Source organism: Hyperoodon ampullatus, assembly GCF_949752795.1.
Source record: "Hyperoodon ampullatus genome assembly, chromosome: 1".
Taxonomy (NCBI): Eukaryota; Metazoa; Chordata; class Mammalia; order Artiodactyla; family Ziphiidae; genus Hyperoodon; species Hyperoodon ampullatus.
This window is the reverse complement of record NC_136914.1, coordinates 129335153-129350706: the sequence shown is the minus strand read 5'-3', so window position 1 is coordinate 129350706 and position 15554 is coordinate 129335153. Positions and strand designations below refer to the sequence as shown.

Sequence of the window (15554 nt, the reverse complement as noted above, 5' to 3'; positions counted from 1 at the left end):
AACTACCATATAAAATGTTACATGTATATTCTATAACAATACTGTGCTAGGTACAAGATTTTTAAAATTTTTCTTTTAATAAAAAAGCTTTACACAAACAAGCCATTAGCTTATTTCAATAAAGAAAACCGAAAATTAGTCTAAGGCCTTTGTTTTCAGCTTAAGCTATATGATAAAAAAAAAAAAATCGCACTAGATCTTTTTTGCTATCTCTTTCTGAAGCTTTTGGATCCATTCTTCAATTCACATTCTAAAATACCTATATTAGCAGTCTTCACATAGCACCAGTTAAGTGAATTCTGTGTGAACACAGTAATAATTGCTGGTATGCATATAAAATGCATCAAAAATTGCTATATGTAACAATGAGATCACCCATCCCAATCCCTCCCCACTGAAAACTAGATAACCTCTTACAGAATGTTAGTGTTCCAAGTCTTAGTGTAACTTGATATTGTAGTGAGTTGCTTGGTCCCTTTCAATCCTTTTTCTTATTGACGGGTTCAGTTGTTTCCTACTGTAAGAGGCAGTTTTCTGTCAGCGTCTCAACATGTAGTTCACTTCCCACTGAAACATGGGATAGGTAATTTATTTCCAGTAAGTTTGATTGTTTTCTTATATGCATTAAAAATGTTTTAAAGTCTTTTGACTTCTCTTGATGACATCCTTGCAAATGCTTAATGTCAGGACTGTCACTAACATTCTAACGTCCATGGGAGAGCTGCTCTTTTATTTCTCACATGTCACTAGTCCTTCGGTTTTCATAGTTACAGGAAGGGCAAGAGCTGAAGGCGCACTGACAACCACTACGTGGGTCACTGTCTTATTTCCATCTGCTGGTTTTTCCTCCTGTACCAGCTGCAAAGTTTTCACATCATGTTCCTGCTTTTTGGCCACTGCTTCCGATTTAATCTCTGGCCCTTTTATGACGGCGCTGATAACTCGGGGAGGAGTCTGGCCAGATGCCTGTTGAGGCGGCACTGCCAGCCTCATGACAGGCGCGCCATGGGCTATTGAAACCGGGGTGAGCGCTCTCACCGCCAGTGGCGTTCCAACAATGTTAATGCTTCCTGATCCAGGCAGGTTTGATTTTGTCTGCAGCTGACACTGTGCGAGCTGTGTAGCTGGGATGGTAATAATTTTGGCAGGCTGCATGGTGATTTTGTCTCCATTTTCAGTGGAGGCTGGCATCACAGTAGGGATTGTCTGAATCACCACCTTCGGAGAGGCCGCTGTTGTTGGGCTAGTGCTGGTTATCAGGGGTGCACCTGCATTAACTGACTGAACGGCCACAGTTGAAATTTTCTGCCCCAACGATGTCATTACAACAGGCACTTGCATTGCCACACGAACTGTCCTAGTAGAGGTAAAAAATAAAGTTGATTATATTTCATGTTAAACTATAAAATAGGTCTCTTGAGCAAAAAGATGAATGCAAATTCAAAACATAAAACTAGTGCTCCCAAATTTTACAAATGTACCAAAACCCCCTTAAGTTTAGAGTATGAAATACCATGAGACAAATATATTTTAAAAACTAAAGCCTAGGGCTTCCCTGGTGGCGCAGTGGTTAAGAATCTGCCTGCCAATGCAGGTGACACGGGTTCGAGCCCTGGTCTGGGAAGATATCACATGCTGCGGAGCAACTGGGCCCGTGAGCCACAACTACTGAGCCTGTGTGTTTGGAGCCTGTGCTCTGCAACAGGAGAGGCCGCGACAGTGAGAGGCCCATGCACCGCAATGAAGAGTGGCCCCTGCTCGCCGCAACTAGAGAAAGCCCTCGCACAGAAATGAAGACCCAACACAGCCGGCCAGCCGGCCAGCCAGCCAGCCAGCCAGCCAGCCATCAATCAATCAATCCCTAAAGCCTACATTAAATTCCATCCGTAAGACCCTAAAAATCCACTCAGGTTAGAGGAGACATCTACTTTAACAACAACAAAATATATTTTAAAATGCCAAGCACTTTTCAAAGTCCTGACAACAGTGAGTTCTTAGAATGCAAATATTAAAAAAGGGAACATATCATTTCTGCCAAAGAGTTTTCTAAAAATTAAACCCGTTACAACTAATGGTTTCCCTCACTTACCTTGGAGCTGCTGTTGCTGATACAGATGCGGTAGTAGTAGGAGACCTGGACGACGCATCCTGACCAGGGGGAGTGATGTTCACAACTCTAGCTACACCCTTCTCTGCTTTGGAGCAGTTCAGAGGAGATGAGTTTTTCCCACCACGCACAGAAGTTGCTGCTTTCAAGAGACTTTCTGCAGACAGTGACACTCGTTCTAATGATTTTTCATCAGCAGCTGCTGCTAAATCTTCATTACAGGTTTCACTTTTGTCATCATCTATGACCACTATGTTCTTGGGCATATCCTTGAACTGATATACAAGCCTCTGTCCTTCAACCTTTGCGAGAATACCCCTTTGGTAATAATATCTGTCAGGAAAAAGTACTAAATAAATCAAGTACATTACATTTGTTCTCCCCACCTCCCTACCCTCCAACAAAAACACCATGTAGAAGAGATGCTAACAGAAACATTCACTGATTCTAGTAAGAGATAAGGAGGAACTCACACTGCCTGGATTGTTCAAAAGGCTAAGAATTTGAAGTAGGAATGAAATTAGAACCTGGTGCCACTGGTCTTATATAACCTTGAGATCTGTAAAGTAGCTAAAAGCTCATTCTTAAAGGAAGTAATTTAACCTAAATACAGAATATCTTACTGTACAGCTGGCCCTCCACGTCCCTGGGTTCCTCATCCATGGATTTAACTAACCCATGGATCGAAAATACTCGGGGAAAAAAGAATTCCACAAAACAGCAAAACTTGAGTTTGCCATGTGATAGCAATTATTTACACAGCATTTACCCTGTGTTAGGTATTACATGTAATCTAGAGATGATTTCAAGTATACAGGGGATGTAGGTGGGTTATAGGCAAACACTACGCCACTTTATAGAAGGGATTTGAGCATCCATGGATTTTGGTATCTGCGGGGGGTCCTGGAACCAATCCCCCTCAGATACTGAGGGACGACTGAATTTTACAGACACTGGTAAAAACTTAGTTCTGATTTACACAGGTTATAAAAACAATCTGATGTTACATGGAAAAATTACCTAAGCCGTGCTTAATAGAAGTGAATCTGTGGTATATATGAATACTGTCACTAAACTATGTTCATTTACAAAATACCCTTAATTAGAATAAGCCACGTGCATTACAAAGTTATGTGGGTTCCTCCAACTGACAAAACTTAAGAGAAAGTTTCATATCAAGATAAATCCATTATAGTAAGTTTGCAGGAACTAAAGAGCAAATTCACAATTTGGAAACTGTATTTTGTTTGGGTTTAATTTTCTGAAAGGTGCACATTTCCCACAAAAGTGGATTTTCCAATGGTGTTGGAAATTTTAGCCGTCTAGACCAAACTCCTGTCTCCCCACCTGCGTCCATATACAAGAAGCTCCTCTAGAAAATCCCCCCCAAATTACAAGCAAGGGATTTTAACAGCTTCTCTTTAAATAGTTAATAGACAATATTAAGAGATATGTAAGTTTTGTCTGAAAACTCTTTCTTTTGGGTTCTTACCTCAGAGCTCGTCCCATAGTTTCATAGTTCATGTCTGGCTTGTTCTTATGCTTTCCCCAAAGCTTAGAGACAGCCTTTGAATCCACAAGCTTGAATATGCCTTTTTCTCTCTGAGTCCACTTAATATACCGGGGACAAGTATTTTTATCTTGAAGTAGATCTAAAAGAAACTCCCACAAATAGGTTGTGTTTCCTTTGAAAACAATCATAGATATTGATTAAAGATTAATTAACATAATTAAAAGCAAATATTTACTTATGCTGGATAAAAAAAATCAATTAATTTACCATTGGTGAAGCACAAATGTACTGAGAGTCTGTCATGAAATACTTGACTAGATCGGCAATCATTTGTACAGTGTCAAATTGTGTTGTCTAGTAAATAACAACAATTCAAAAATAAACAATAGTTTGAAACAATATAAGCTATAACATAAGGCCAGGCACAATTATATTTCAAATGAATGATAGAAAATAATGTCTGAGGTTTCAGGAGTGAACATAAAGTGGATTGTTAAGACATTATCAAGTCTTGGAAGATGGCTAAGATTTGCATAGAAGGAAAGGAAGGACTCTAGGTAGGTAAAATAAGAAACTGAGTCCCAAAGGGAAGAGAGCATCACTCTTCTTTTCTTTTCTTTTCTTTTCTTGGAAGGTTGGGGAAGAGTAGTGGGCAGTGGTTGTGAGAAGACTAGAAGACTAAAAACAGGCTGCTGTTTTTCTTTTATTCCCTTTGTAAGCCTCTAGGTGCAGAGGTTCTTAAATTGATGAAAGAACAGAAGAGAGTCCCGAGAAGAAGATCAGAATACATATGCCACCAGTGAGCCACCAGGTCATCTCCAGGCTCCTACTCAATAACCCTTTACTATCATCAAATCCAGATCCAAGTTACGGGCTACATGAGAAGAACCTTGAGGGTGGGAGGCTTCCACATCAAGCCACTGCTGCTACTCAATCGAAACGCTGATGTTTTTCTCCTCTAGCATTTCATTTTCATCCTGTATTTCCCTGAAAATTCAGTCAATCCATTAACCCATAGTTGAGCCCCGTGTACATCTACTGACTTTAAAAAAATTAACCTTCAACTTTACAATGTTATTTGTATCTCTTCAACTTTACTATGTTACATTTTGTCCATCAGCACCAATACCTAAAAACTCTTAGTGTCAAACCGTGCATAACTTTCAACTACATCACTCTCAACTGAATCAAGATATGTAGCTGGGGCAGTTTTATTTTATGACCTAGAGATTATAAGAACTTATTCTGGAAGAAATTTTTGCACAACAGACAATGCCTTGCACACAGTGGGATTTGAGTACTTCTGTGTCTACTGAATTAATCAGACTCATCAACATTCTTTAGGTTGTCTTTAAATGCTTCGCCCTAGTTCCCATCCCCAAGTTAAAATTAACAATTCTATTTCTGGTTTTAAGGAAAACAAGTTCGAAAGGGAAGCCTTCTTTATCAGACAAGGTAGTTCACTAAATCTATGCAGACATTATCATTATAATTTTGCAGAAGAGGAAACACTGACTGGATTTTTAATCCAGGGGTGACTGTAATCACTTTAATCTTCACATTTCAACAGGTTGCCTCAAGTTTAATACAAAACTGAAATTTTAATGAAAGGTGATTTTGACTGGTAAAAATAGGTTATCACAAAATTTTTTTCCAGTTTTAAACATAAGGTCTTTGAATACAAGAGACACCACTGATGATGGGAATAATTTTTTTAAAAGTAATAACTGAGACTTCCCTGGTGGCGCAGTGGTTAAGAATCCGCCTGCCAATGCAAGGGACATGGGTTCAAGCCCTGGTCCGGGAAGAACCCACATGCCGTGGAGCAACTAAGCCCGTGCGCCACAACTACTGAGCCTGCGCTCTAGAGCCCGCGGGCCACAACTACTGAGGCCCGCACACCTAGAGCCGGTGGTCCGCAACAAGAGAAGCCACCGCAATGAGAAGCCCACGCGCTGCAACTACAGAAAGCCCGCACACAGCAACAAAGACCCAACGCAGCCAAAAATAAATAAAATAAGTAAATAATTTTTTAAAGTAATAATTGTATATTTACAGTTCAACTTAGTAATACTACTATTATGTAAGTTTTAAAGTTTTCAATATAAATTAAAAGATAAAACCTAAGATACCAGAAATGTAAAACAACCATAGACACAGAAGAAAATAAAAGTATCCTAAATCTGTCCCAAATTGAATAAACAGTTCCTAAATAAATAAGGGTTTACTGTAACTGGATTTTTTTATTTTTTATTTTTTTGTCTAAATTTCTTGGTAGGCTTACTAGACTTAATTTTTTTTTTTTTGCGGTACGTGGGTTTCTCACTGTTGTGGCCTCTTCCGTTGCAAAGCACAGGCTCCGGACGCGCAGGCTCAGTGGCCATGGTTCACGGGCCCAGCCGCTCCGTGGCATGTGGGATCTTCCCGGACCGGGGCACGAACCCGCGTCCCCTGCATCGGCAGGTGGACTCTCAACCACTGCGCCACCAAGGAAGCCCTTAATTTTTTTTTTTACTAGAGATTTAATTTTTGCTTTTATTATTTAAAATGAGATATATCAGACTACCCATTGAGGATGCAATAAATTTGAATATACGAATCCAAAATGTATCCAACTATTGAAAACATTCATGGAAGTGATAAAATTTTGGTTATCAGATTATCAGAACACACCTAAAACCCTTACTAAGATCACTTGAAATCAACTTATGCAACAAATTACCACAGCAGAGAATGTAGAAGGCTTATTGTTATTTTTGTGCTTAATGAGAATATACAAACTCTAAAGCAAACATGTTAAGTTTTTGTTCTAAGATCCTTACTGACATGACTGAAATCTGCTGGTTGGAAAACTAAATTCACCTTGCATTGAATCAGTTAAGAAAAGCTAAATTCACCTTGCTTCTATCAGTTAAGAGAGTATGGAGAAATGAAGTCTTAGTTTTGTAAAACTTTCAATTCTAAGTGACTCTCCATGAGGATGCCTGCCGTTATACATACACACATCCTCCAGAACAACAGCTCTTAATACAGCTGTGTATCAGATTGCAGTTAGGGCCTTTTCCAAATTCAAACGCTTGCCCACCTCCACTCCCTACAGTTTTATCTCAGTGGGGTAAGGACCAGGCATAGATAGTTTGAAAAAGCTCCGCATGTGATGCTCATACAGCCCTGATTAAGAACTACTACCAGGGCTTCCCTGGTGGCGCAGTGGTTGAGCGTCTGCCTGCCGATGCAGGGGACACGGGTTCGTGCCCCCGTCTGGGAAGATCCCACATGCCGCGGAGCGGCTGGGCCCATGAGCCATGGCCACTGAGCCTACGCGTCCGGAGCCTGTGCTCCACAACGGGAGAGGCCACAACAGTGAGAGGCCCGCATACCGCAAAAAAGAACTACTACCAAAGACAGTACTCTCACATGTGCATGTACCAGAAGTAATTTTCCTGCAAATGTACTTGATTTAAAAAAACACCATCTCACCTACAAAACAGCCCTCCCCAAATTACCTTTTCCTTCTCTGGGTTTCTTCTTTATACCTAACTCAGGAGACCCATTGGAAATTGGCGATTGCTGGGTCTTTGGTTTACGGCCAACTGGAAATAAAAGATATTGAAACCACACGTTGAAAACAGGAAAAATAACAGAAGCATGATAGCAGGCTTTTTGATAACAAATTATTCATGAAACTGGATACTAATCTATGTATTAATATATTCAGTGTATATAAAAGTTGCTTTTAAAAGAACATGAAAAGCACTTCTGCAATTTTAGATTACAGCAGTTAGTGGATAGTAATGTCAATGTACATGGCAAGTCAGGCACTACTAACCCATTATTTACATGGTCAGAGCCTCAATTTGCTAACCTTTTCCAATAATGTAGCAATGGAAACAAATTCTAGTACAAACTTTTGTTTTCTGTTCTACAGAATTGTTAGAAAAAGCTTTACCTACCGATTGCAGAGGATCTGATAATCTGCGAAGCCCTTTGAGCTCAAATGAGGAAAAGTAAAAAATATTATTTTAAACACTCTCTACTGCTCTGAGCCAATCAATTCACCAGAATTTCAGCATAAATTTCCCCACCTCAACGTGCAGGTACATTATAAGGATAAAAAAATCTTCCAAGCGATTACTTCGTAGGTCTAGTAGATGTTTGCGCCCTTCCTTTTTGTTTCCCCTCACTTCTGCCATAAGGCTCTCTGAGAGAGACTAGCATCCACAATGAACAGAAAAAGCAAGAGCTATACTTCTCTACAGTAAAGAAAGCTTAAGCCTGAAATGTGTTGTATTCAACCCTCAGCCCTGCCGGATCAATGCTGGCAGTGAGGGGAAGCCTCAGGAAAGAGACTGGGAATATTACATATACTATTACTGATTTGGTGATTTGTCCTAACATCTGGGATTTCTGATGTCTCTACTCTTCATTAGCAAGGATTATCTAGAGCTAAATTAAAGTGCCTTAATTTATATGTCAAAAAGCATAGTTATTATATTCTAGGATTTCATTAAGACATATGCTTTGGCAAAAATTAAAACAGAAAGTTTACTGGCCCCCCTTGTTAAAACAGAGCTTAATTTCTCAATTTAAATAATACTTATATGTACAAATCAGTCAGTTAATAAGACTGACGTCTTCACCATCTCCTAAATTCAATCACAAAAGCCCAACTTCCTTAATGGAAAGATTAGCCCCAAAAGGCTTATTTTCTTATAAAGCAGCATTTCCCAAATGGTATTACGTGAGAAATAGGTTATTCATCAGTAGGAAAAACGGTTCTACAGTCAAATTAACTTTTAGAACCACATGCTGTCTTCTCTTGGAGATTTACAATGCACATTAGTATATTAAAGGCTCTAGAAATAAAAAGAAGCCTCTACTATAAAAAATACCTACCTAACTTTGTATGTCCCAAAGGTACTTAACCACAAATGAATAATTAACGATGTTGCATGTAATTTTTAAATTGTCATTCATTAAGACCACCTATTTTCAAATACGTAATAAGATTAGTATTAAATTGGCAAATTATTTCCTGGTTTATACCATACCACCACATAGGCAGATCAACCTGTTTATCTAGAGGTCTTGGTTCCCTAAATGATCTCAGCTTTTCATAGTCTTTTCCCTCTTCATTTAAATCTAAAATTTTCTTAAGTATTTTGTAATAGCTTCCGTAAGACACAACCAGCCGAAGGCTATAGAGGGCAGTGGGTAAACAGGGCTATTTATATGTATTCCTTTTGTTTTTAAACATTTACAGCAGGAGGTAATTCTTCCTTCTAAACTCTCTCATTCATGCCTTTCTCAAATACATATTATCTATATTGTAAGAGGGAAGGTGCTCTGTCTTATTCTCCACTGTGTACCTCACAGCAAATGAGGCACAGACCTGTGACCATCACAGCAATTTGAAACACTGCTACCTAACAGATCAAAGATAATACCATTATTTCTAAAACAAGTTTTCCCTTATTGTTGCCTTTGATTTTTCTTTTCCCCCATTCCAAAATGTGAAGAAAGAGATAAGGAAGAAAGCGGAATTAGATGAGTACCCATTTATACAGAATTTCATTTCTTTCAAGTTTTACCTTTGATTCAAAGAGAAAAAGAACCCACTCAGGATGCTGGAGATGGACTGGAGCCTGTGCCTCACCCGCTGGGGTCAGATGAGCACAAGTCTCAGCAGGCGTCAAGTAACAAGTGGAAACGCTCTTTACCCAAAAGGTGAGTCCATTCCCCTCACAAGTCCCTATGGGCAATCTTGGTGTTTTAAGGCCGAAGACAAGGGGAAGAAAATTGGGCTTTTTACTTTAACGCCCACAAAAAGAGTAGGAAGGTAAGATTATGAAAAATAGAGAAAGTCAGGAATAATTTTTTTTTTTAAGTAACCAAATACCTAAAAGGATCAGAAAGTAGAAAAATGGGCAGTGAACCTCTGACCTTCCTTCTGTGTATCAAGCACCTATTATAATCTCATTCTGCAGGCACCTACTTTTAGGGCTCAAATCTAACTCCTTTAAACAGTATGAACATGTTAAAAGACAAAATCTTAATTCTTTGAGAATATCTAATTAAGATAACATCAATCATAAATCTACAGCATCTATTTCCTATGTCCTGTGATGGGGGGAGAAAGATACCAGAAAAAATTTCACCCAATATCCCAGAAATTTATAAATACACTCTACCTTTCTTCTTTTTCATTGGTTCATGGCTATCCGGTGACGTAGGAAGAGGAGAGGTATCCATTGGTTCAGATTCTTCAGTTGACACCTCCACTACAGTTTCTGTAATGACATCTGGCCTCATAGCAGCATGGATAAATTCTGGAGTTGATACACAAGGAGGGACAAACACTTCCACTATAAAAAAAAGTTGAAAAATTAAAATTTCCCACCCCCATTAATGCCTCTCAATACGGACAATTCAATATTTAGTAGAGGTGAGGTTATTAAGAATTCATCAAAGCAGGATAAAAACTCGAAGTTCATTTGTTGAATATACAATATGGTCTAAAGTATGTAAGTAAATAAATGCAAAGAAAATCGACTTGAAGGAAATGTTAATCTTCCGGGTAAAGGGGGAGATCATAAGTAGTCAACCCCTGTGCTTCACACTTTTAGATACTTTCAAGTTCACTGTAGAAGACTTTGGATTATTTTGACAATTCGGAAAACATTTGAAAATAAAAGAGTATAATAGTGAGTTAATAATTACTTTCCTTACACTCACTCATCATTATTCTCTAACTAGGAAGAACATGCACCTGCTATAACATTATAGTAATAAACGTACATTTAGGGAAAAGTAAGCACAGTTCATTTCAAAATATGAAAAGAAAACCTGCTCATTACAGCCAAATGAATATCATCTTTCAATATTTAATATTTTATTTACTGGAACAGTCCCTGATATTTTGGGTCACTAAAATGGTCCATACAGATTTTCTATTACATAAAATGTTGCTCTGGCTTCCTTTCAATGTGCATGAATAACCAGGATATGACATTTCTATTTCAATTAATACATACTCTCATGGATTAATATGACCAATATGCCCTAATCTTCTTCTCATATCCCTGAATAATACACAGGATTCCTACTCTAACTAAAAAGTACGGTTGATCTTAACATATGTTGTAAATCCCTAAAAGAAAGGGCCAATCTTAACTGTATTAAGTCAAATTAACATTTGGGCATTAAAATCAGGACAAATTAAAATTAGGACAAAAAGACTCTCAAAGGCAGTCTTTAAAAAGGGGGCCAAAAAAAAAAAAGGAAAACGTGCAGCCTGAAGGGAGTGTGAGGAAACACTGGAAGCTGCGTCCGCCCTCCCTCAGGGAGCACTCCCTGGGGTCACTGCCCATTTACCACTGAAGGAAGGACTGAACGTGGTCACAGGTGGCAAATGCTCCCAGCTGCCATTCTCTTAAGGTTTATAATTTACCCAGAGTTGAGGAAATAAGACATGATGGTATAAACAGCAATGTAACAGCCATCTGTTTGTCTGTCTATAGTGGACGTTTCTGTTTCATTTATTTTGAAAATTAAGGATTTAAAGTATTTAAGATTTGGGAACATTGACAAATAAAAATCAATTACTACTGTCACAGGTATTTATGTATTATAGACTTTGAGAACACCAACAATCCCCTTGGATTACCAAAGACAAAAACAAAAACTTTCTTTCTAGATACATAAAGTGATGTGATATGTTTAATATAAAAAAGAACAGTTCACATACCAGGACTTCTTGAATCTCTCAAGCAGGTAGGAGATTCCATATGAAGCAGGGCTTCAGCAGCTTCAATTGTCTTATCTGTACAGTGTGCATTACTGCTATGAACTGATGCTTCCACTGGGGGGAAAATAAGTTCTACTCAATAAAAATGCACTGAACACGTTATTAAACTCTCACGTTAATAACTCTAAATGAGTCATTAATACATATTAGCCCATATAAATTACTTACAGAAATAATTTTAAAACCAAAACAACCTAGTATCTATACTTTGTAAAATGAATGTTGATTATAAAGCAACTACTGAGATTGATTAGAAATTTCTGAATCTTATCCAAAGGAAAACAAAGACCCTTGAAATTTGAACCCTGTATCAATTTTAGGCCAAAACTAACTTGCGGGGTAGGGGAGGGAGAATGGTTGTAGATTAACTGTTCTATGAGGTCAATTGTAATTTTAATATACTGCTACTAAGTAAACACCTAGCAGAATCAGTCAGGAACTCGTATTTCTAAATTAGTTTAATCAATTAGTTCAATTCTTACAGACCCTCCTAGTGAGTGCACCAGAGAACTTGGGAATTTTCTTCACAGTAACTGCTTTCTTCTTCAAGATCTCTCTGGACTTTGCTGGGTTTTACCCAAGAAATTTAGAAAGAAAGAAAGAAAAAAAAGAGAGAGAGAGAGAGCGCCTATGTTTTTTTTTCCTCTCCATGAAGCCTTTTCTAGTTCTACCACCTCTTGTAACTCTCTTCTAACACTTACTTTATGCTTTGCTGATTAAATTATTTGTGAAACAGTAAAGTGTACAGCAGTGGTTTGGTTTTCCAGGCCCGAAAGCTTGGGCTCTAGTCTCTACCACTTAGAATTTCTGTTACCTTAGGCCAGCAATTTAATTTCTTGTAAGGCTCAGTTTCCTCTTTCACCAAACAGGAATATTACTTACCTCATACAGTTGTGAGAATTAAATGCAGTGATTCCCTTAAAAAACATGTAAAATATCTCACATATAGATAAGAATTCAATAAATGGTGATAATTTCTTATCACCATTTAAGCTCCGTGAGATCAGGGAGGGCTATCTTAATTCATCTTTACATCTGTTATGGTTCCTAACAGACCTTTCATAAAGGAGGCATGCAAGTGTTTCTTTCATGTTTTGAAGTTAAGGACAACCCATAGACCTTACAGGAAAAATAGCAATTCAAGCACAAACTCATTATCCTAATGATATAATTAATTTCACATCCTGACTTGAAATATTCTGCTTGGTAAGAGGTTCTGAAACATGAATATGTTAACAGTCTCTAATTTGATAAATTTTTCTCAAGATGTCCTCTAAAGGACTAAAAGAAAATATTTATACAAATTTCATAAAGCCATGTTATAAATTTACAAGTTCTACAACACTAAAGATATGAATCTTTTAAAATTGTTTCCAGTAAACTTTTAATTGAAAACAACTTTTCCACTTAGTCTCAAAATTCACCGAGTGCTAAGGCCTCGGCCTTCCACACCGGCCATCTGGAGAGCGTTCACAGAAAATCCAGTGACCGCTTCACCACCTGCTGCACGACATCCACACTCTCAACCAAGGTACCGGGTCTCTCCAGTTGCTCTTTCCATTTATGGAAATCTGCTCAAAGCTAAACAGTTCCAGAGAGGCAGCCAAACCTCTAAGTAAATCTATCTTTAGGTGACCCTGCTTACTCTTATCTGCAGCTTCACTGAAGCACAGGATTCAATCAGTCCTTCTAGCTCAACTTTAAGAAATTTACTATTAGTGAGTATAAAATATATTACCATTCTCAAGTATTTTTTTCAAAGTACCTCCCCCTGCAGTACTCACGTGCACTAAAGAACCTTGGGAAGCAGATTCTCAGGTTTTTAAAAGTTTATTCTAGGAACTTCATTCTCTTTAAAGTCTGCTTGTGTTGCAATTTAGCTGTTGTCTTAGGTGCTATTAATAAACCATCCTGGGTAAACTAATTCCTTATGTAATTGTATTAAGACACACCCTAAAAACTCTACCATATTAAAGTAAGAGCTTTGAGTATTTGATAATAATACAGCAATAGAATTTTACCAGATATTTTAATGTTTTAAGTTATAAACAAAATGAAATTTACCAACAGCTATATATTATGCTGCCCTGAGCTCTTGTGCAGTTTGAGGTATGTTTTCAAAACTATGATTTCATGTTAGTTATGTCAGTGAAAATTTTCTTGCTATTATTTCCGACCTCAACCTCCCCTTTCTCCCTAAGTTCAAAATACTGTTTCCCTGAAATATTTTATATTCAGAGTAAAACAAATAGAATCCACACAAATTTAAGCAGAAAATTAACTCATTTATACTTTAAATTTAGGATGAGACTATATTTTTAAAAATGCATAAATTCTCTATGAACTATCAATCAGATCTAATACTCTATGTACAGTCAACAAAGGATTGTTAAGGGTTTTACCCTGTGCTATAAACCTGAGATACAAGTGTGAACAGATCTCTGGCCTCGTGAAGCTTATACGAATAGTTCAGAGTATCAAAAACATAAATGGAAGTAAAATATTTCAAAACAAAATAAAGATGCAAAATAATTTGACAGTTTCCAAGAATACTTAACCCAATTTGTTAAAAGTGAGCTCTATCTCTTTTTACTTTTCTTTTGTTGACATAAGTCAACAAGCAGTTTTTGGTAACAGAAATTTAAGAAATACTTTTCCTATTCAAGTTTCCATAATTTTTAAAAACTTTTCAATACTATTTTATTCAGATCAATAATTCAAATACAATTTAAACTAAAATTCGGCACAATTCCTAAGGATAAATATGAATATAACATTGTTGTGCCATCAAAGTAAGCAAACTTACAAGCGAGGGCTGAAAATTCCTTGTTTATCTCTTATTTAAAACTTGATTTTCTGGTGTCTTTCTAGGCCTGCGTATGAAATTTATGGGAGTTTAAAAAAATAAGCAACTCATTTGAAAAATAGAAACAATGCAGCTAAAAGTAATCTGGCAGGTATCAACTTCTAGTTGCCCCTAGTCAGTGGCACTGCTGGTCAATATTCCTTGAAGAAATAAATATACCAAATAAATTTCCAAACCACTTTAATTTTAATCAGTGTCAAAAATTAAATTTGCTTATGCCCTCCTTTACCATTGGTTAAGAGTCTTATTGTTCCATTTCTAGCTTTCTAATCAACTGGTGTTTGTATGGAGACTATTCCAGACTCACTCGACAGCTGTTACTAAATACCAAACTTGGTAATTAAGTCTGACAAGAGACATACCTCTCAGCTTTGCAGAAGAGAATGCTGGCAATGGATCTAGTTCATAACAACGTTCTTAAAAGTCAAAAATAAACATTAACAGCAATTTAATTTGAGAGCAATAGGAAAAAACTAGAAAACACTTCATTAGGTGATAGTAGTATTCCCCTACAAGCAAGACCATAAACTAATATTTACAAAGGCATCACACAGCTACCACACCTGACTCACCACAGCTTATTCTCTAACGCCCCAGGACTGAAACAGTTAATAGGCGAGTGAAGAACACAAACAGAAAGGTAAAGGTCTGGGGCACTCCATCTGTATCCGTTCCCCTTTGACTTTTCTAATCTATACAGCTGCATTATCAGGTTAAAAAGGGAAAGAGAATAAAATCATTTTCTACAGTAGCGCTGTCTGATAAAAATATAACGAGAGCCACGTGTAATTTTTAAAGGTCCAGGAGCCACGTTAAGAAAATAAGCAGAAGGGGAAATTAATACCTTTCATTTAACCCAGTATATATCCAAAACACTGGCATTTCAACATGTAAAAGAGGTTTACATGTAAAGAACATGTAAACTTTTCCACTGCTTCAGTTTTTATGTTTAAATTAAATTAAAAATTTGGTGAATCAGCCACATTTCAAATACTCAATCACCACATGAGGCTAGTGGCTATGGTACTGAAAAGTATAGACTAAATAAAACTGTAATCCAGCTATTCTCAAACTTTTCTGGTCAAAGGACCCTTTTACACTCAGATTACTGAGGACCACAAAGAGATTCTGCTTATGTAAGTCCTGTTTAGATACTTATCCTATTTGAAATTAAAACTAAGAAAACTTTAAGTAATATGTTTATGAAAAATAACTTTTCTAAAACAAAGAAAAATTTAGAGAGTAGCTTTATTTTACATTT

At 37.2% G+C, this 15554-nt stretch overlaps 1 protein-coding gene across 7 annotated transcripts in view; it reads right to left on the bottom strand.

Annotated features, from left to right (window-relative positions):
• Nucleotides 1-729: 729 nt before the first annotated feature.
• ELF2 (E74 like ETS transcription factor 2) overlaps nucleotides 730-15554 on the bottom strand; it is a gene marked incomplete at both ends in the record, with an annotated part of 65764 nt that continues 50939 nt past the window's right edge. For 2 of the 7 annotated variants that reach the window (XM_079702798.1, XM_079702801.1), the window contains 6 exons: nucleotides 730-1357; nucleotides 2090-2440; nucleotides 3600-3792; nucleotides 7127-7213; nucleotides 9812-9985; nucleotides 11368-11481. In XM_079702798.1, coding sequence (XP_079558924.1) covers nucleotides 730-1357; nucleotides 2090-2440; nucleotides 3600-3792; nucleotides 7127-7213; nucleotides 9812-9985; nucleotides 11368-11481 — 1547 coding nt within the window. The remainder of the gene's footprint in view (nucleotides 1358-2089; nucleotides 2441-3599; nucleotides 3793-7126; nucleotides 7214-9811; nucleotides 9986-11367; nucleotides 11482-15554) is intronic. The other 5 variants (XM_079702799.1, XM_079702802.1, XM_079702800.1 and 2 more) reach the window with 3 other exon arrangements.